General features: G+C 42.2%; 1 protein-coding gene across 1 annotated transcript in view; it reads left to right on the plus strand.

The window, feature by feature from the left end:
• The first annotated feature begins 9,186 nt into the window (after positions 1 to 9,186).
• The window catches only part of LOC107708258 (prickle-like protein 2), a 28,421-nt gene continuing 16,338 nt past the window's right edge, over positions 9,187 to 21,269 (plus strand). The window contains exons 1-2 of the mRNA XM_016512446.1: positions 9,187 to 9,403; positions 11,564 to 11,677. Of these exons, the coding sequence (XP_016367932.1) occupies positions 9,377 to 9,403; positions 11,564 to 11,677 (141 nt within the window). The 5' untranslated portion in view covers positions 9,187 to 9,376. The remainder of the gene's footprint in view (positions 9,404 to 11,563; positions 11,678 to 21,269) is intronic.

The raw sequence follows: 21,269 nt of genomic DNA on the forward strand, positions 1-21,269 counted from the left end.
AGTTCTATCTTTCCTTAACACTGTGTACCCATGTATTACAAAATCAAGATTTGGTTTCAGCCATGTTTCCTGAATACATAACACATCTGGTTTCTCTTCTAATTCATTTATGAAATGCTTAAATTCTTGACCATTGGCCATTAAGCTTCTAGCATTCCATTGTAAAAGAATTACCGTTAAAATTATTAACCAACCCATGGGTGCTTCTTGGCTTGACTGAATAGTGAGGTTCTCTCTTACTTCTTCCCATGTCAGTCCTACTAGTCCTAAGTGGTTAACTGCAGCTTTAACTATCAACTGAATTTTTTCATTTTTTGATTTAACTTCTGCAGTACTATTAATCACCCCTGCTATGAATGTAACTAAATCTCTTTTTTCCACATACATTCTTTCATTGGTTCTTTGATTTTGTTCTTGTGCTACCATACCTTCTAACAGTCATGCTCAACCGCCTTCAAATTCCGTCCTTTCGCTTCCAGCGTGCTCAGTCTACCCGGGCTAACCGAAAACGCCTTGCTCCGGCCACATTTTCCCCCTCTCTTTTCCTCTTCTTCTTCTTCTTCTTCTTCTTCTTCTTCTTTGGTCTCTTTTCCTCTATACTCCTGGAAACCTTAAAACTATTTCTCTCTTTGTTGCCCTCTAGAGGACAGGATGAACATTTTCATCCATGTAACAGGATAACTGTTACAATTTGACCAGTGCTGTGTTTTGACTGGCTAAATCAGTGATTGATTACTGTGTAGTCAGTTCTCTGATCTTAGAAAGATGGCTAACCACTGGGACCTCATTCCTCACCCACTGATGGATCTCAACCCTGCCTGAAAATATGTGTCAATGTAAAGGCAACACTGACTGTTATATCTTATCACCTTGCTGGCAATGGGTGAAAACATGTTGCTGTATTGCAAATGTCACACAACATGGGCTGCATGTTATGACAAATGAAAGGACTTGCCACTTGTACATATCAGGTGGGTTTCCGTACTTTAGGTCCCACAACAAGAACCTTAGAAGGAGTTTGTTATTGGGAAGCAGGCAGACCTCATTTAACATTGCACATTTGTCTCATTTATGGTTTATTGAAGGCTACTATTAACCTACTATATGTAATACTTAATACAATTTATATTATATTACGTCATGTGCTACTGTAATATAAAGCACACAACAAAAGAGTAAGATCCAAGAAGTATTTTTAATAAATTCACAAGATGAAAACACCAACAAAGAATCATACATACAAACAATACAGGATAATGAGCTGAGGGAAACTGAGGGCGTAAATACGTGGGGAATGTAATCCAGGAGAAAAAATAAAACAAAAAAACCCCATGGAAACTAATAAGGGAACTGCCAGGCATATGGGAACCAACTTGTGATGGATTTTCCCCCTCCTGGAAGGCACGCCTTATGCAGTAGAACGGTCCAATAGGCAGGGACAGACGGGGACTCTGGAGGAGGATGTAGAGCAGGAAGTTAATGGAGGGAGAGACCAGGGTGGTGATGGAGGAAAGAGCCAGGAAGGAGCCAGGAGCAGAGCTGGAGGGAAGGAGGAGCCAAACGAAGCCTGAGGGATGGAGGGACAAGGCGAAGCCAGGGGAGTGGAATCTCGTGGCAGAGACAGGTCGACGACTGACCAAGGCGGAGCCAGAGAGATGAGGGAGCCCAGTGGAGTCAGTGGTATGATAGGCCACAGTGGAGATGAAAGAGCAAGGAGCCAAGATGGAGCCGATGGGTCAGAGGGCAGAGGTGGAGTCCGGGACTCAGAGGCTGGAGATGGAGACAGGGGATCCTCATGCCTAGACAAAGCTGGTGACTGGATAGCCAGATGTGGATCCACACAGTAGGGTGGAGCAGACTGAGGATGAGCAGAGGGACTGACAGGAGCCAGCGGAGGCGAGGCTGAGGAACGGATGGATGAATTCTGGAAGAGGAGGTGGGAGAGGGAGGCTAGGTGAGAACTCAGGAGACACAAGAGATTCTGGAGACACAGGAGATGCTGAGCTGGGCGGAACCAGTGGGGACACAGGAGATTCAGGGCTGGGTGGAACCAGCAGGCACTGGAGAAATTTTCCTCTTCCAAATATTTTAAATATTAATTCAGAGGCCAGCAGCAGCTCACCGTGGTGTGAATGTGACCAAGGCTTTTTCTCTATGCCCTCATACTCCAATAGTGTTCCTAATGTGACAACTGATGTTGCTGGCTCGCACACCTGGTCGGATATTTTTGTGAGGCTCTGGCTCCGGGGTGATAATGGACTCTGGAGTGCTTCCTCTTGCACTGCCTCTTGTGTTGCGGCGGGCTCGGGCTCTCTGCCTGTGGGCAACTCAGGCAAATGCTCTATGCAGTAGGGTGATGGCTGGCTGGACTCTGGATCTGGAGTGGGTCTGTTGATGTCCTCCTCTAGGCAGATTGTGAATGCTGATCCACAACTCACCAGCACCCACTCCACAAATGCGGCAAAGCTCCCTTGAGGACCTTCTCTGGACAGCTTAGCCTTGGAAGAAAAACATTAAATAATTTCACTAGTTGCATACTGATTCAGTGACATTGTGCAAGCTATTGTGTTTATCACAATTCTATATTTTTAGCAAAGCACACCTGTGAGGATTTATATACTGGTGTGACCATTGACAGGCACTAGTGTTAATTTTGTTAACGAAGACTATGACGAAAAATGTTTGTTGACGAGCTTTTTTCCCATGACTAAGAGGAGACGAAGACGAGACGACAATAAGGTCAATAAATGATAACTAAGCCTATATCAACATGCAATTTTGTTGACAAAATAAGACGAGATTAAAATGTATTCAAAAAGATAAAAACTTTACCAAGAGCCTCTTTTTATTTTCGTCAAAAAAAGGAGACAAAATGTTATTGCAGACTGCTCTACACGCCTCTACTACGCGAGCTTTCATGAGTGCGGTTGCCAGATATCAAGAGTTCTAATCCCCGAATCAGAGCTTCGCTGTTAAATTCATACATTTTCTGCCCGGTGTGTTTTGCTTACTTTAAGCAATCTGGCAACCATGCGCACGCGCACACTCCTCACTGTGGAAGCGCCGCCCCTGGTATTTTGAAAAACAAACAAGCTGGAGTTTAGCGATCTAAATGAAAGCGTCATTTAGTGTTCTGTCATGAGATCTCACTATATTGTTTGCGATTGTGATCGCTGAATAAATACACTTACCCAATCGCTGTTTTTTAATAGAGAAATAGACTATTGCAATTATGGAATTAGTGGAATTACAAGGAATTTCACTGTTATAATATTTTTCGTTTGGTTTAGCTGTTTTCATAATGTAGACAGAGAGATTGCACAAGTCTTTGGTGTTGATTTATATAATAAAATGCCTATAATAAATCAGTACACTAGATGAGGTAAAATACACCATGCATGTGTCCACATTCTATTGATTTGTGCTTACTGGAGAAAGTGCAATACCTGAAATGCAAAAGTAAATTTCTCAAATGAAAACAATTATAATTTTGAGAAGAAAATAATTTTTATCAGTTTAACCATTATACAGAATGGCGGAAATGTGAATAATATTTCATTGACTAAAAAACCTGACTAAAATGCTCATACATTTCACTGAATAAACAAAAGCAGGACAAGTTTGTCTAAATATGATAACTAAAATGTACATTTGAGTAAGACTAAGACTAAATTAAAAATGGCTGCCAAAATTAATACTGCTGTTTGGTTAATTAATAATATCTTATTGCTAAAATGTCAAGTTTTCATTGACTAAAACTAGACTGAAATACTTTAAATTGTCTTGGACTAAAACTAGACTAAAACTAAATAGGATAAGGCTGACTAAATATGATAAAAACTAACAAGGAGAGTTTAGCCCGGGACTAAGACTAAAATGAAAATAGCTGACAAAATTAACACTAACAGGCACCCAGTTTCAGTAATTATGTTCAAATGTATTTAGAGGTAATTTTACTATTACTAATAAAATTATGATTTTCACATTAAATAACACAAAAATGTTGAAAATATTGGAATACTTGTTGAGAAAAGCAGCCATAAATTGAGTTATTTTAGGCATAAAAGTCCTAGACAAGACATAGACAACCAAGGTATTTTACTAACTCTTCAGGTCAAGTCAAGCCAAGTCACCTTTATTTCTATAGTGCTTCATACAGTATAGATAGTCAAAGCAGCTTTAAATTGATAAAGTAATGTTTCCATGATGCAAAAAGAATTCAGTTGTGCTTTAAAGCAGCTCTAAAAAGACAACAGTGAAGTCATTATTCAGTTGAAATCAGTTTGTTGATTCAATTGAATATCCATAGCCATGAAGTGTCAGTAAGGACATGAAAAGGGAACTCCAGTTAAAGTGTTTTAGTGTCCATAAATGTCTCTCTTGTTAAAATGCACTCACACCATGAGCACACACTTGCTGAGAACACCAGAATATTGGGAAGTCTGTATGGAGGTAATGATAAGTCTGTATTTAATAGTGGTACCAGCAACAGTGAGTGTCCAGACAATGAGTGAATGAGAGTGCAAAGTAAATGAGGAATCCTAGAGAGGGTCCCAGTCCCAGAGTTTAGTCCAGAGAGGGTTCCAGTCCCCGAATTTAGCCCAGAGAGGGCTCCAGTCCCCGAGTTTAGCCCAGAGAGGGTTCCAGTCCCCGAGTTTAGCCCAGAGAGGGCTCCTGTCCCCTAGTCTAGCCCAGAGAGGGCTCCAGTTCCCACGTTCAGCCCTAGGAGGGCTCCAGTTCCCACGTCCAGCCCAAGGAGGGCTCCAGTACCCAAGTCCGGCCCAAGGAGGGCCCCAGTTCCCGAGTCAGGCCTTAGTGGTTGAGATTTTTATTTTGGGGGGGTTATAGAGGCCGTAGAGGCCGGGCCGAGTGCCGAGGCCAAAGCCATGGAGGCCGTTCTGCCATGTCCTCCTGAACTGTCTGCTCCGCCATGGCTCCCCGAGCTCCCTGTTCCGCCATGGCCTCCTGAACTGCCTGCTCCGCCATGGCCTCCTAGTCTACCTGCTCCACCATGGCCTCCACTCTGGAGGCCTGCCGTCCCATGTCTGTCCTGAGGGGCCTCCACAGCAACCACCCTCCCTCCCCGTTGGATGTTGTGGGGCGCGTGGACGCGCCTTCCGGGAGGGGGGAGTAATATCAGTCCTGTGTTCCGTGTTTTTCTCCCCCACATGCTTTCCATGACCCAGTTTTCCCTCATGTTCAATTAGGTTTATTGCTCCCAGGTGTTTCTCGTCATCCCCTCGTTATGTCTTGTGTATTTAAAATGTTTCCTGTTCAGAGTTTGGTTGCCCGGTATTGTACATCGATCCCCGTGTCCTACGTGTGATTTCCTTGATGTAAGTAAAGTCAGTTATTACTCTGAATTCTCCCTCATCTCCTCGCTCCTTCACAGTAGGCACACAGTGACACTTAGGAATCACAACCATTTTTATACACAGTCCCCCTATTTTCAGGGGCTCAAATGTAATTGGACAAATAAATATAATCATAAATAAAATGTTGAATCAAAAATTTAATATTTTTGTTGAGAATCCTTTGCAGGCAATGACTGCCTTAAGTCTGGAAATCATGGACATCACCAGAGACTGGGTTTTCTCCTTTCTGATGCTTTGCCAGGCCTATACTGCAGCTGATTTCAGTTGTTGTTTGTTTGTGGGTCTTTCTGCCTTTGGTTTTGAAAAAAAGTGAGTGAAGTGACGTGTGGCCAAGTATGGTGACCTATACCCGGAATCTGTGCTCTGCATTTAATCTATCCAAGTGCACACACACAGTAGTGAACACCCACACACACACTGTGAACACACACCTGGAGCATTGGGCAGCCATATTGCTGCGGCGTCCGGGGAGCAATTGGGGGTTCGGTGCCTTGCTCAAGGGTCTTGTGGTATTGTGGGTGGAAGAGAGCGCTGTACATTCACTCCCCCCACCTACAATCCCTGCCGGACCTGAGACTCGAACCCACAACCTTGTTTTTAACAAGTGGAATGCATGCTCGATTGGGTTGAGATCAGGTGATTGACTTAGCCATTACAGAATATTCCACTTTTTTACCTTCAAAAACTTCTGGATTGTTTTTGTTATATGTTTTGGGTCATTATCCATTTGTACTATGAAGCGTCGCCCAATCAACTTTGCTGCATTTGACTGAATCTGGGCAGAGAGTATATCCTTATATACTTCATAATTCTTCCGGGTGCTTCTGCCTTCTGTCACATCATCACTAAACACCAGTAACCCAGTGCCACTGGAAGACATGCATTCTCATGTCATCACACTGCCTCCACCATGTTTCACAGATTATGTTGTATGCTTTGGATCATGAGCTGTTCCATGCCTTCTCCATACTTTTTTCTTCCCGTCATTCTGGAACAGGTTGATCTTAATTTCAGCCGTCCAAAGAATGCTTTTCCAGAATTGTTCTGGCTTTTTTTTTAGATGTTTTTTGGCAAAGTCTAATCTGGCCTTGTTTGCACCTTGTGGTGAACCCTTTGCATTTGCTCTCGTGAAGTCTTCTCTTGATTGTAGACTTTGACAGTGACACGTCTACCTCCTGGTTAGTGTTCTTAACTTCACTGCATGTTGTGAAAGAGTTTTTCTTTACAATAGAGAGGATCCTCAGATTATCCACCACTGTTGTCTTGTGTGGATGTCCAGGCCTTTTTATGTTGCTGAGTTCACCAGCGTGTTCTTTTTTTTCTCAGAATGTACCAAACTGTTGATTTGGCTACTCCTAATGTCTCTGCTATCTCTCTGATTGATTTGTTTTGTTTTTGAAGCCAAACAATTATCTGACATCTTCCAAATGCAAATGGCACACTTAGAATCAACTCCAGAACTTTTACCTGCTCAATTGATGTATAAATAACGAAGGAATAGCCCACAACTGTCTATGAGCTTTTGGGTTAATTGTCCAATTACTTTTGGTCCCTTGAAAAAGGGGGGAGGTACATATTAAAGGGCTGTAATCCCTTAACCTTTCCTCCACTTTTGATGAGTATACTTTCAAATTAAAGTTCAGGGTGTGCACTTTAAAGCTCATATGCATTATATAACTGTAACTTGAATATGTTTTGGTCAACAGCTAAAATAACAAAAATAATGCCTGTGTCCAAATATTTTGTATATGGACCTAACTGTATGTTGTTACATTGTGCTTACATTTAAAGTACCTTCATATAATTTCATACTACACTGTTGATGGTACCTCAAACATAAACCTACCCATATTCCAACTTCAATAGCGGCAAATGAAAACCTGGCAAGAGACATACACAACAACACACATACACAATAAGTGCATTGCATCATAATTTAAAATGTATGTATATGATAATTAAATATGCCTATATATAATTAAGTGACACCATAAATTATACAATAAATGTACATTTACATTTTTAAAAGTTTTATTGAGAAAATTAATTTACTTGAATAATTTGATTTATTCAAACTACCACAGTATAGACTAGGGGTGTGAACCTACGCTGGTCTCACGGTTCGGTTCTGTTACGATTATCATGTCATCGATTCAGTTCAATTCGATATCACGATGCATCACAATGCTTTGACGATGCATTGCATCCTCAATTTTCAATTTTACTTCACATTTATACAATTTTGTCAATAAATACAAGCAGTCAGATATATGAACTGTCCCTGACCTGGTTTCTTAAGTTAGTGGTATTACCCCCTGCTAGTGATGTGACATTAGAACCGAGGCATCGGAGCTTGTGTCGAGAATAAATGGGCATGCCAGATGAAGCCTCGATTCAAAGCTTGTGTTGTGTTGTTAATTGTTATAGAAATCATGTGACCAATGACAAACGAAGCTTCACTTTCTGTCCAGTCACGTGCGCGATTCACTTTGCGTGTCGAAATATTTGTAAAGTAAGATCTGGGGGATCGAACAAGTTTTAATTCGGACTTATTCAGTTACATTTTAGATACCCAGTCATACAAGTAATATGAAGAACACAAATTATTTCAGAAAAATTCAGTATTTGTCAAATGCAATTCATATGTGTACATTATTCTTCTATTACATCATATATTCGTACTAGTATTAAATTGCACAGTTTAATGGGTAAATGAATTTATCAGAGACAGAAATTTAACAAACACAAACACACACACTGTTAGGGTTTTATTTGTGCACGTAACTTGAATCGATCTGTGGAATATGTGGTAGATGCCTCGTCTTTCACAGGCTTTTGGCTGCTATATTTTTTTATTAACCACCAGATGGCTGTTTTTGAGACACTCGAAGCTTTGACTCTTTTCCCGAAACAGTCAGAGGAAAGCCTCAGTGCTTCACGAGGCTTCATTTGCCCATCCCTACCCCCAACATATTTCATTGTGCATGACATGATTTACACACAGCGTGTTTCTTCTCCAGGTCGTGCTCAGGTTGTTCATAAAAGCCGAAATGTGCCTAGATGTCGGCTTTTAATGTAGTTGGAGCATTTTTAATTACTCGCATTCGCGTCTCGCCTCCCTCCGCCATTAGGCACGTTCGATTTGAAGCAGTGCTGAGCAGGATGAGTGTATGACATCAACTGCGAAGCATAAGGATCCGTCTGCTCTCTTGTCGCTCTCGCGGTACTTGATGTCATACACTGATCATTCTGCGCAGCGGCGCTTCAAGCCGAACGTGCCTAATGTACCGCGACAAAGCACGTATGCGACAAATGACGTCAGAAAAGCGTCAGTACGTTATAATCGGTTATGGTCTATTACTGAACCGATACCGAATCGTCCTTGTCTGCATCGCGATGCATCGAAGAAACGATTCATTTCGACACCCCTAGTATAGACAAGAGAATGCAAAAGCACATTCCATACAATTTTCATCTGATTTTGTTTAGTATTACATATTAAGCCATGACCACCATTTTAAATGACACTGATGCATCTTTGCCAAATTTAAAAAAAATTAAAATTACATGAAGTTGTGTAATGACTGACCTGAAGACCAACACATTGATCAAGTCCCCTTGATTTTACACACAACTTTTAAGTGGTTAATGCAACAGTCATTAGACCACCTTTTTTAGTGGGTTAAGATGATCTCCCATCTTTTTCTCTTGACAATAGATGGCACTATTTTCTCTTGACCATATATTATCGCTTTTGATGTATGGCTATTATATTTTTCATTTTGTCATTTCATGTTAATATTAAAGGCCTGGAGGTCCACAGTGGAACAGACAGCCTATGGGACCAAGGAGGAAGCGGGAACTCGGAAGATAGCGGTGGAGCCAGAGTGACTAAGGACAATGGTTTTTAGATCTCTCTTGGGAGAGAGAGGCTGGGAGGGATCTGTGGAGAAATAGGAGATTTTGTTCTGGATGGAACCAGTGGAGAAACAGGAGATTTCATGTTGGAAAGGTCAGCAGCAGAACAGGTGATTTCATGATGGCAGTCAGGAAAAAAACAGTAAATACTGCAGAGGCCAGCTTCAGCTCACCCTCAGCAGTGGGAGTGTGGGCGGGACTCCTTTCCATACCTGCGAATTCTACTCCCTCGGGGATAGGCGACGTTGACGGCTTGTGCACCTGGTCAGAAGCAAAATGGAACTTGGGCTCTGGGGCGCTAGTTGACTCGGTCCTCTTTTCAGGCTCATGCATCATGGCAGACTGGGGCTTTCTGTCTGCGCTAGGCTCAGGCATTCACTCTGTGAATGGAGCAGTGAATGGAGATACATTGTTCACCAGCACCCACTCCACAAATGTGGCGAAACTCCCCCGAGGACCATCTCTGGGCAGGCGTGCCTTAGATCACTCGCTCAGGCTAGCATAGTAAAAACACAAAGCGAGCAAACTGGGAAGTGAGTGAGGAATGCCAGATCTAAAAAGTTCCTTGTGTGGTTCTTGAGGGTTTGTCCTTTTTGCTCCAAACAGAGCAGAACTACTTGTATATAGGGCTGCCCTCGACTAAGGATTTTTCTGGTCGACTAGTAGTCATTCATTTGAAGCATTAGTCAAGTAATCGCATTTTTATTAATAAACTGTTTAAATCATTATAATGAGCCTTTAATTGCCTACATAGCCATAAGCGCTGAAGCACACGCATAAAGCTTGCCACAGCACACCGGCAGAAGTAATGTGTCGGTGAAAAACAGTAAGGAGACTGCATTAACATTTTAATAATTTGATAAACTAGTGCTTTCTTTGTTCTCGGTTTAAGAGATGAGCTTGGCGACACTGACTCATCATCTCCGCAGTAGTGATGCACCTTGTTTCATACGGATTACATAATCTGAGAATATTTGTTTTCCATTTGAATTGGTTCATTTGAGAGTAGACATTTCTCTCTCTCTATATATATATTTTAATGTCTATAAGGCAAAGATATACACGGAGTTTCACGCTCAAGTTCACAGACCGAGACGGCAGAAACCTCCACACAGACACAATAGCTAGGGTGACCATACGTGCCATTTTCCCAGGACGCGTCCTGGCCAGGATTTCTATATTGCCAAAAATATCTAGGTTTTGGCTTTGTTTGCATCTGCAGACCGATCGGTGTATGACATCAAAGTACCATACAGACGGTTATGCTTTCGAAACGCTCTCGAGGTACTTTGATGTCAAACACTGATCGGTCTGAGCCGCACTTCCAGTAAATCCTGATTTTCAGCTGTGAGAATGTGCACAGTGACATTTGCTTCCTCTTCCTCTTGGTTGACAGTAAAAGGTTAACATTAGATTGAGCAGCCATGTAAAGTTGCTAATACTTACATATTTCAGCTGATAAGCCATATTTGAGGTCGATGAATGATAGGCAAGCGTTTGGACGTCCTGCCTGATGTACTGTATTACCACATATACCAGCCGTTAACGATCTGTCCATCATGAACTGCGTGACTTCGCCTGTGGATTTATTTATTTATTTTAATTTTTTTTAATGCAACTAAGCGACTGATTAAAATTTTGGTCGACCAAACTTCTTCTGGTCGACTAACAATTAGTTGACTATTAGGGGGCAGCCCTACTTGTATACCCATATTTTTTAAGGCTGGTTATTCTGTCACAGGCTCTGTGGTTATACTGTAGTAATCACACAACATAGGAGAAAAAAATAATGTTTATTAATACACAAGGATTAATTCATTCTCAAGAGAAACTGAGCATTAACCACAAACATCAAGACAATAATAACTGGCAGGAAAAAAATAAAAATATAATGAGAGTGTATATACAAGGAGAACTTATCGAGAAGCATTTTCAAATTATATGTAACCAAAGAAACAAACCAAGGCATGCTCCAAAACTAAATGGATCAGAGACACAACAACTCATATACCTTTATATATTTTTATTATATAATATTTTTTTTACAGTGGCTGATCCATCATTTTTCTGCACATGCTAAACTTATATGTAAATATGTTACAGTTTAAAAGTAAATCCACATTGTTCTTAAGGGGGGCATTTCCCCCATCTTCCCCTATATACACAATGTCTGTAGTCTTTATTATGACAAACTTTGATATTGTTCCTCGCTGTTTATATGAATTATTTGATCAGTTTATCTCTGACTATTTATGTTTGTGTTAACACAGGTTCATCAGTATTACAGCTTTTTCCCAGAGGATAAGGTTCCTTATGTCAACAGCATTGGTGAAAAGCATCGGATCAAGCAACTCCTTCAACAACTGCCACCACATGACAATGAGGTCTGTTAGTATGGTCATGGCTCAAAGTTTTTAATACAAAAATGGATAATTACAGCAGATATCTAAACACCTACAGCTGGTTTAGTCCTAGACACATAGTTATGTGTTTTGATATCATCTTGAGTTCAACTTGTCTCTATACATTTTAACACTAGACCAGAGGTCTTCAGCCCTGCTCCTGGAGACCCACTGTCCTGCAGAGTTTAGCACCAGCCTTAATAAAACATGCCTAAACCAGCAAATCATGCTCTTCAGCTTTAGAGCAGGTTAAAACTACACTTAGCAGGTGGGTCTCCAGGACCAGGGTTAAAGACCTATGCACTAGAATTACGGTATACTCAATTATTTCAGACCCTGCAATGAATCATGGCAACAGGATATGGTATTCAGTTTGTTTTCAAGAAATACAAATTACAATATAGAGTACAACAGGGCTAAACATGCGCATTTCACTTTATTCTCCTTTAAACCTTTAGAATGCACAAAAAAAACAGCACTGTCCTTAACAACTGCTTTGACTATGCATGTGGAAATTTGTTACATTCTTGACACGATTGTGTCAAGAAAATTCTACACTACTTTGATATATTATTTATTTATTAATGTTGTAGATTTATCAAGCAATTTAATGTAGCAAATAAAATTATTTACTATATATTGAGACAACTGTCTTATTAATGTTTTCAGTTTCGTTGAAGGTAATTAAATTAGCAGTTTTACAGAAGGAAGAATATGTAAATACATGGTATTTGGGGTAAAAACTTCAGCGTGACCGGTGTCTGAAGCACATAAACACGACAATAACATTGGCCAGACGACAGCCTGTGACATCACTACCTGTGCGACCACAGTATAAAATGGCGCTGGAAGAATACGTCATCCACTTCTTTGTCTGAAGCTCGCATCCGAGGCTTGCCAAGAAAAGAGATTGCAGTGTCTCGTTCCATTCTCAGGGAGCCATGGTAAACTGAGACTTTCATTTTCGAGGGAACTCGAACTGCATCCTCTAGTGGTCCCTATAGGGAATGGAATATCCACACTGCCATGCTGAGGGGAGTGCATGCCATATTTCCTGAGGCAAGCACTAAGCACCAACTCCACAGTGTAATCATCGGAGCCACCCCCCAGATGTATCGGTGGCTGTCAGTGACACTATCTCTTTCAGTCAAAGGCCCGAGCAACATATCCAAATAACTTACCTGTTAAGGGCTGAACAACCTGTCCCAGGGCAGAACTTAAAGGCTTGGAATCATATAACAATGTGATTCCTTTAAGGGGATATGGCCGAGCGTCTAGGCCATATTACCAGACCCTGGCCTGTCACATAGGGGGACTTCATACATCAACCTCTAATTCTACCAGGGAGGCTACAGTGTAGCCAATTGACCTGTCTGCCAGAGGCAGAGTCTCTGAAAGTGACGAATGTAAGGGAAATTGCAAGGAACTTGCAAGGAACCTACTGTATTCGAGATGGAGACTTCTCATAGGATCTTTTCCCTAGATCCCTTGAACTGGCAGCCATATCTGGCAGCCCAGTCTAAGCGGGAAACATCTGTCATGGCATCACTGAAGATACACATCTAGAGTGGGGCCCAAGGTGAGAACCGGGGTCTGATGCATAGAATGCATAGAATGTGCACTTACCAGGAAGCAGAGTAGTCGACTCTTAGATTAAGAGGAGGACTCACATACTCGACCCTTGTGCATAACACAACTCCTTAGCGTAACATTCGGAAAGAGCAGTCAGAACTCCTTAAGAAGGACTTCATTGAACAATAAACTTGCCTTGCCTTGCCTTGCCTAACATGGTCAAGGTGACCCACCAAGCCACAGAGGGGGAACTGTCGCTTACAGTCCATCAGGGGGCCAAAAGGAAGGCCTAGCAACCTGGTATGACTGCTTCACAGGCTCAAGGGAGCATAGTACTCAACTTTAAGAGTGAGAGTGGCGCATGATGGGGCTGCAGGAGTGCCATACTAATAGGAGACCCTCCAATTGAGGGTCGCACAGCAAACTCAACCATATGGGCAGTCACATGATGGGAGCTCCATGAAGCAGCATGCTCATAAGTGACCCTGTAATGAGCACAGAGGCAACCATCTGGGAGGCCAGCTAGGAGAGGCCTAATCTACCTGGTATTGTTGCCTCATGGAGCCCCAGGGAGTTCTTTAGAGTTCTTGGCTCTCAGGTCAAGAGGAGAACATGATCCATCCGGGAATAGCAGGCTCATAGATGACCCTCCCGCAGTTAGGGGAACACTGCCAAGATCAACAATGAAAACAGCCCACCAAGGAGGCAAAAGTTGGCCTTACAAAATGTTATGACTTGCGCATGGATCACCAGGAGTGGAGTCCTTGACTCTCAGATTGAGAGTAGAACTCACATGCTCAGCGTGGGAGTGGCAGGCTCATAGGTAACCCTCCTGCAGTGAGGGGAGCACTACCAAGCTCAACCAAAAAGGCAGCCTAACAGGGCGGCAGAAAGGAGGCCTCTCAACCTGATATAACTGCGCACGGGGCTCCGGGAGTGAAGTTCTTGACTCCCAGATTGATAGGAGAACTCACTCTCAATCACTCATCTCAGTATATGAGGGAGAGGTGCAGCTAGGCTCGAAAGGAGCCTGGTGAAGAGGCTTGTGGTAGCGGCAGGCTCTTGCACCACCTTAGGATCAAGGGAAGCAATGCCAGCTCCACCATGAGAGCAAGTCAGGACACAGAGCCATAGATGCACATGATTAGGCTCCTCAGAGCGAGTACTCAATAATAGACCTTCAGAAAGAAAAAAGTACCATCACACTACCTCAGGTAAAATGGTGTACTCCAAAAGGCTTCTTGAAGCCAAAAAACCCGGCACGGTCATCAGGGAGCAGAGTAAGCAATATCACTTGGGAGTGAGAGGAGTAACGCCATGATCAACCTGCAACTATCAAGAGAACTAGGATTCTGTACCAGAGATTTACCCACAAGCAGCCCTCAGGAGCACGAGGGATGTTTTCTGAAACACAATTTCCGGTTGAAGGGGAATGCTGGCACGTTTGGCTGCCACTAATTTCTCCTGTTTTATTTATTTTAACATTTCTGCGATCCAGTGCAGTGACTTTTTGGAGCTTTAGAAAGTGCTCGGTTATTTCCCTCTTCAGCGTAATGCGGAACAGCATTTTAATTAGTGGACTACTGTTTTTATTAGTGAGTTATATCTGCAGGAATCACTTCTACTGCTGGGATCAGGAATTATACGGCAACAAAACTTCTGCTTCTGAGGATTACCTCTTCATGGCCTTAATGTACACTGCTCGCAATCTACTGAACCTAAAGAGGAATTATTATCTATCTAACGACAGATATGAACTGTGCCGTAATGACGGTATTCTGCGACCTCCACGATATATACACTGCACATCAAGGCGCAGGTTTACTCACTCCTCATCGGATAACATCTTGGTGCCATCATTTCAGCACAAAAATCATCGATTGGTGTGTGTTGTCGATGATTTGAATAACTTGTCAGCGCTTCAATGCATAGAGCAGTCGTCACTATCCTCTACAGCCCTGCCTCAGGTGAAATCGGCACTTTTTAATGCACGTTCAGTAAACAATAAGTCTCTCATCTTATCGGATTTCATTGTGGAAAATGAACTTGATTTGTTGTGCTTAACGGAAACTTGGCACAGCCAGTCTGATTGACTTCTGTTTAATGAACTTACCCCCACTGGTCTGACTCCCTGGAGGACAAAGTCTCTGTGTTAAATTCTTTGGACTCTTTTGCACCTAGGAAATCTAGATATGTGTCCTATGTACGCTCTGCTCCTTGGTACAATGATGAGCTGCGCTCCAAGAAGGCAGCTTGCCATAAGATGGAGCATAGGTGGCGTCTCTCTGGCCTGAATGTTCATCACCTAGCATGGAAGGACCACTTAAATGAAGATATGGTAGAGATTGCATCTGTCAGGTCTCGGTACTTCTCACAGATAATTGTAAATAATCAAAGTAATCCCAGACAATTGTTTCATGTCATTAACAAAATCCTGAAAGGCAACAGTTCTTCCAGCGTACCCATTACGGCTAATCTCTGTGATAGAACTGAAAAAATCAAGGAATCTAAGATCGATAAGGCTCAAAGTTGTATGAGTATTACTTCTGTTTCGGCTGATCTTGCTCTCAATACCATTCAATTCTCTGGAGCCCCTCTTTCAAATTTCTCCACACTTGATTTCATTTCTCTGGGCAAAGAAGTTCTGAGATGAGGGCTGCCACCTCCATAGTTGATCCTGTACCGAAATGTTTATTTAAAGCATGTTTTGCATGTTAACCTGTTAACCCGCACCTGGATGCCGGCGCACTGAACGCTCTTTGTTTGCACGTGTCAATGTTTATGAATAGATTAAATGAAAAGGGACATAATTAATCTTGACAAACTATACATCATTCTGAAGGTCTAAGCCTCAAGCATCGACGATAGATCGCTGTTCTTCAATGGAAAGCTTATAAAGAATGTATTTGCTAAATTTGTGTAAGCAGTACACATCAAAACATGCATAATAAAAAACATTTTTGTGTGTGTGTTTTGTGGGGAATGTGGCTGTATATGCATGATTACCATCTGTATGACCGCACATCAGCGTGTGATTGCTGTCTGTATGACAGCTATCAGTGTGAATGCGGTCTATATGAATGGCCATTAGAGTGTGATTATTGACTATATGGCCGGCCATCTGTATGATTACCATCTGTATGATCGGCCATCAGCATGTGATTACTGACTGTATAAGCAGCTATCAGTGTGAATGCGGTCTATATGAATGGCCATTAGAGTGTGATTATTGACTATATGGCCGGCCATCTGTATGATTACCATCTGTATGATCGGCCATCAGCATGTGATTACTGACTGTATAAGCAGCTATCAGTGTGAACATAGTCTCAGAAAAATGGTTGCAGGAATCTCATTTTTCATGGTATCTTCTTCAGATTTGAAATATAAACTCATGAGACATGTGACTTTCAACCCAATACTTTTCTGAATTGCTCCAGGACTGATTCCATGTATTTTTATATGAAATAATTGTTTTTTTTTAATACAATTTTTTCAAGGCACTTCAGTGTCTATAACTTTTTATCTTTTTGAGCATTATCAACTCTGGATGATGGATAGTAAAACCCAAAGGGTCTTCTTTCCAAAGACACCAAAATTGTGTGTGTAGCACAGTGAAGTCAGGAACTGTTACAATTTTAATTATGTAGGTCATTTTCAGCTGTGAGTACCACAAATGGGGGGTGCAGGTTAACAGGTTAAAGCATGTTGTAGGCACTGTCGTGTTGAGTATTGTTAATGACTCCCTGGGCTTTGGTGTTGTGCCAGCATCTTTCAAGGTTACTAATGACTTGTTACTTGCTGCAGACTCTGGCTGCCTGTCAATTTTGATTCTTCTTGATCTCAGCGCAGCCTTTGACACGGTTGATCATTCTCTTTTACTCTCTCGGATGGAATCTGTGTTTGGTATTACAGAGACTGCATTAAACTGGTTCAAGTCTTATTTCTTAGACCGCAGGCAGTTTGTCTCCATGGGTGGATCCAAGTCTAAAATTGGCTCAGTCAAATTTGGGGTACCCCAGGGATCACTTCTGAGTCCATTACTCTTCTGTATGTATATTTTCCCTGTATGATCTCCTTAGATCTCTTGGTCTTAACTATCACTACTATGCAGATGACACCCAGGTGTACATTTGCTCAAAACCGGGTGACTATCCAGCTGTTGCTTTCCTGGAACATTGCATCTCTGAGATAAAAATATGGATGTCTTAACATTTTCTTTGCCTTAACAGTGATAAGACGGAGGTTATGCGTATTGGCTCAACCCACCAACTACGTAAAGCTGGACATTTAACACTTACTGTAGATGGTTCCGTCTTGGAATTTCAAACAAAATTAAAGACCTTGGGGGTGTCAGGATTGGACTGTCTTTGTTGTGTTTTGCTCCCCATGTGCTCCCTGTGACCCAGTTTTGTCGACCATCCGTTGCCTCGGGACTCCACTCCTCCAACTGCGCCTCGTCCCTTCGTCCCTCCGGCTCTTCCTCAGTCCTCTGTCGCTCCAGCTCCACCGCGGCCTTCCGTATCCCCGCCTCCGCCTCGGTCGCCAGCGCCATCTGTGCCGCCTTGGCCCTCCGGATCCTCCTTGTCATCCTGGCTCATCGGTTCTCCATTTCCACCTCGGGCTCCTCTGCCAACTGCTCCGCCGCAGTCGGTTGGCCCCCTGGAGTCGTCAGCCCTTCCTCCTCCATGGCTCCTCCCTCAGTCGGCTCAACCGTGGGTCGACATTATGGCTGTGGCCTGGGTCCCACCTGGCGCCGCATGCTCCAAGTCCCTCCTGTCATCTCCCTGGCTCCTTCCTCCGTCTGATCCACCCTGTCTCCTCCTATTTCCTTGGCTCCTCCCTCCGTCATCACCTCCTTGGACTCTGTTTGCCGGCCCCCTTCCGGGTGTCCGTCCTCCTCCTGAGCCTCCTCCCAATTCCCACCTGTCCCTCCCTCTGTTGGTTCTACGGCGCGAGGACGCGCCATCCGGCAGGGGGGCGAAATGTCAGGATTGGACTGTCTTTGTTGTGTTTTGCTCCCCATGTGCTCCCCGTGACCCAGTTTCTCCCTCATGTGCCCTTATTTGGTCATTCCTGTTCCTGTCCTCGTTGTCTCTTAATTAGTCATTCTGTTCACCTGTGTTCCTCCCAATTCCCTCATTATCCTGTGTATTTAAGCCACAGTCTGTTCAGTCTGTGTTTGTCGGGTCTACTTGTTGGATCATGTGTGTTTACTCCTGTTCCTGTTGTGGATTTACCCCTGTGATTCTCTCATTAAATACCGTTTATGTTATCCACGTCTTCATTGTTCCTTCCAGCAGCGAATCGTGACAGGGGGTGATATTTGACGCTCATTTAACATTTGACCCCCATGTTCAGAACACTGTTAAAGCATCATTTTTTCATCTCAGAAATATTGCACAAATACGCCCCACGCTGTCCTTTACTGTGGCTGAAAAACTGATCAATACATTTGTTTTTTCCTGCATCGATTACTGCAATGCTTTGCTTGCAAGTGTCTCAAAAACTACCCTAAATAAACTGCAGTATGTCCAAAACTCAGCTGCTAGAATCCTGACAGGGACCAGAACTAGGGAGCACATCACTCCAATTTTGGAATCCCTACACTGGCTCCCTGTTAGGTTTCGTATTGACTTTAAAATTATCATGCTTACGTATAAGGCCTTGTATGGTTTGGCATCTTATTATCTATCAGAAATTCTGACTGTTTACTCTGCTAGGCGTGTTCTCTGTTCCTCTGATTCTGGCCTTTTGACTGCTCCCTCAACTCGTCTACGCTCTATGGGTGACCGGCCATTTTCCTCCCTTGCTGCAAAACTCTGGAACCGCGGGTATCAGAGCAAAGCCTCTGACGAGAGAACATGCACTCCTAGTCGTAAATTTCTATTTCATAAAACAAAAAGCCATTTGAGGCAGTATGGTAGTGATTTTACCACAAGTAAGGGGCATTCTTAGGCAAAGTGAAGGAGAAATTAAAAAAAAAAATATATATATATATGTATATATGCAATTTTATTAATAATATTAATCTAATGAAATATTTCCTGTGCCATGAAATATAGTTCATTCATAACTTCATTCATAGCGGTTTATGATTGCCAAGTATTAATATTGAATGTGCAGTCACAGGTGTGTGTTCATCAGCATTTTATAACACCACTGAATGAGTCTCATCAAGTAAAAATTTGCAGTAGTTGATCCTTGATGATTCTTATTACTGATGATGTGTACTGATGTCAGGTTCATTACTGTACCTCACTGGATGAAGAAGGAAAGCGGGAATTAAAGATCTTCAGTAACCAGCGAAAGCGAGACAATCTAGGCAGAGGCACTGTCCGAACTCTACCCCTCACTGTAACTGGAGCTATATGTGAACAGGTACATATACGAGTACTAAATAACACCACATATACCTTACCCTAACCTGGCACACATTTATGACAATGAAAACAGTATTCATCTTTTAGTGGAGATGCAAGCTTCCGTTTCTAACCCTCGTCATGTCACTGATAGTCACTATGTGGCCACCACCAGTAAAGTTAAACATTGACTGATCGACCAGTGAATTACTTTTCTGGACTAGTGAACAGGATTAGTAAAAATTAATAGCCATGCAAACCCTAGATGTAGTAAAAATGTTTCAGTATATTTTTCAGTAATGATTAAACATTGCATGTTACGCAGAGAGGCTGCCAAATTACATCATGTCCTTCTCACACAGTGTGGAGACCAGATCAACGGTGGTGACATTGCAGTGTTTGCCTCACGGGTTGGCCATGGCCTGTGTTGGCACCCTCGCTGTTTCGTGTGCTGTGTGTGTTCTGAGTTATTGGTAGATCTCATCTACTTCTACCTTGATGGCAAGATCTACTGTGGCCGCCACCATGCTGAACTACTCAAGCCACGTTGCTCAGCATGTGATGAGGTAAGCCAACAGTGTAAAGTACAAGCATCTGTTCACTGGCTGAAATCAACCTTGATCCCGTTAGCATGCCTACACATTTCCTGTAGGTTACCTTTGACAAGCCAGTACCCAGAAGCCTTGCTTCAGAATATAAAACGCCTTACTTAATTTGTATCTTTTTGTAGATTATTTTTGCAGATGAGTGCACAGAAGCAGAGGGGCAGCACTGGCACATGATACATTTCTGCTGTTATGAGTGTGAGGCCCCACTAGGAGGTCAGCGTTACATCATGCGTGAGGGACATCCTCACTGCTGCAACTGCTTTGAGTCACTTTATGCAGAATACTGTGACTCTTGTGGAGAACACATAGGTAAAGAATGACCTCCATGAATCTTGTTTTCTTTCTTCCCTCATTACAGTACAACAGCTTCTGGGTTTTGCTTTTATTCAGGTAGAATAATAAAAATTATCACACAAATAAGTGCTGCAAATCAGCACTGCATGCAGCAAAATGAACAAATATATTATACATGTCTTGTTGTTTTCTAAGATCACAGTAGATTACGCACATACCCACATATTTTATGGCTATCTATAAATGAATGGATGCTCATACATGAATGCACAGCCATTTGCATTTCTAATCTCCATGACATGAATCTGCTGTTGTGTTTCCTTAGACTGCTATTTTTGACTTTTATTCACAAACTTAAGCTGTTTGATAATTTTTACTCAAAGAGCTCTAAATTACACTAAATTAGCCCTAAATTACAGATTACACTTACAAGTATGGTTGGACTGCATTTGTGTCAGAGAGTCACCCCACATCTGAATATGTCTACTTCCCTACTATATAGTAGAATAAAAGCAATTCATGAATAATGCAATAAAATATTGCAATAAAAGCATGCTAAATAAGTAGTTTGTCTGAATTCGCACTATTCATAAAACATTCGGTGAAAACTGCCCAGATGATGCATTTTACAATAATATGTGTAGGACGAGAGAGGACGCTGGCGTTTTTTGTTCGCCGCTTCTCCGTTGTAACAGTTTCTTTGTTTTAATAGTTTTAACAGTTTTTTTTTTTTTTTTT

The sequence above is a fragment of the Sinocyclocheilus rhinocerous genome, unplaced genomic scaffold (genome assembly GCF_001515625.1).
Source record: "Sinocyclocheilus rhinocerous isolate Xijiao unplaced genomic scaffold, SAMN03320098_v1.1 scaffold145, whole genome shotgun sequence".
Taxonomy (NCBI): Eukaryota; Metazoa; Chordata; class Actinopteri; order Cypriniformes; family Cyprinidae; genus Sinocyclocheilus; species Sinocyclocheilus rhinocerous.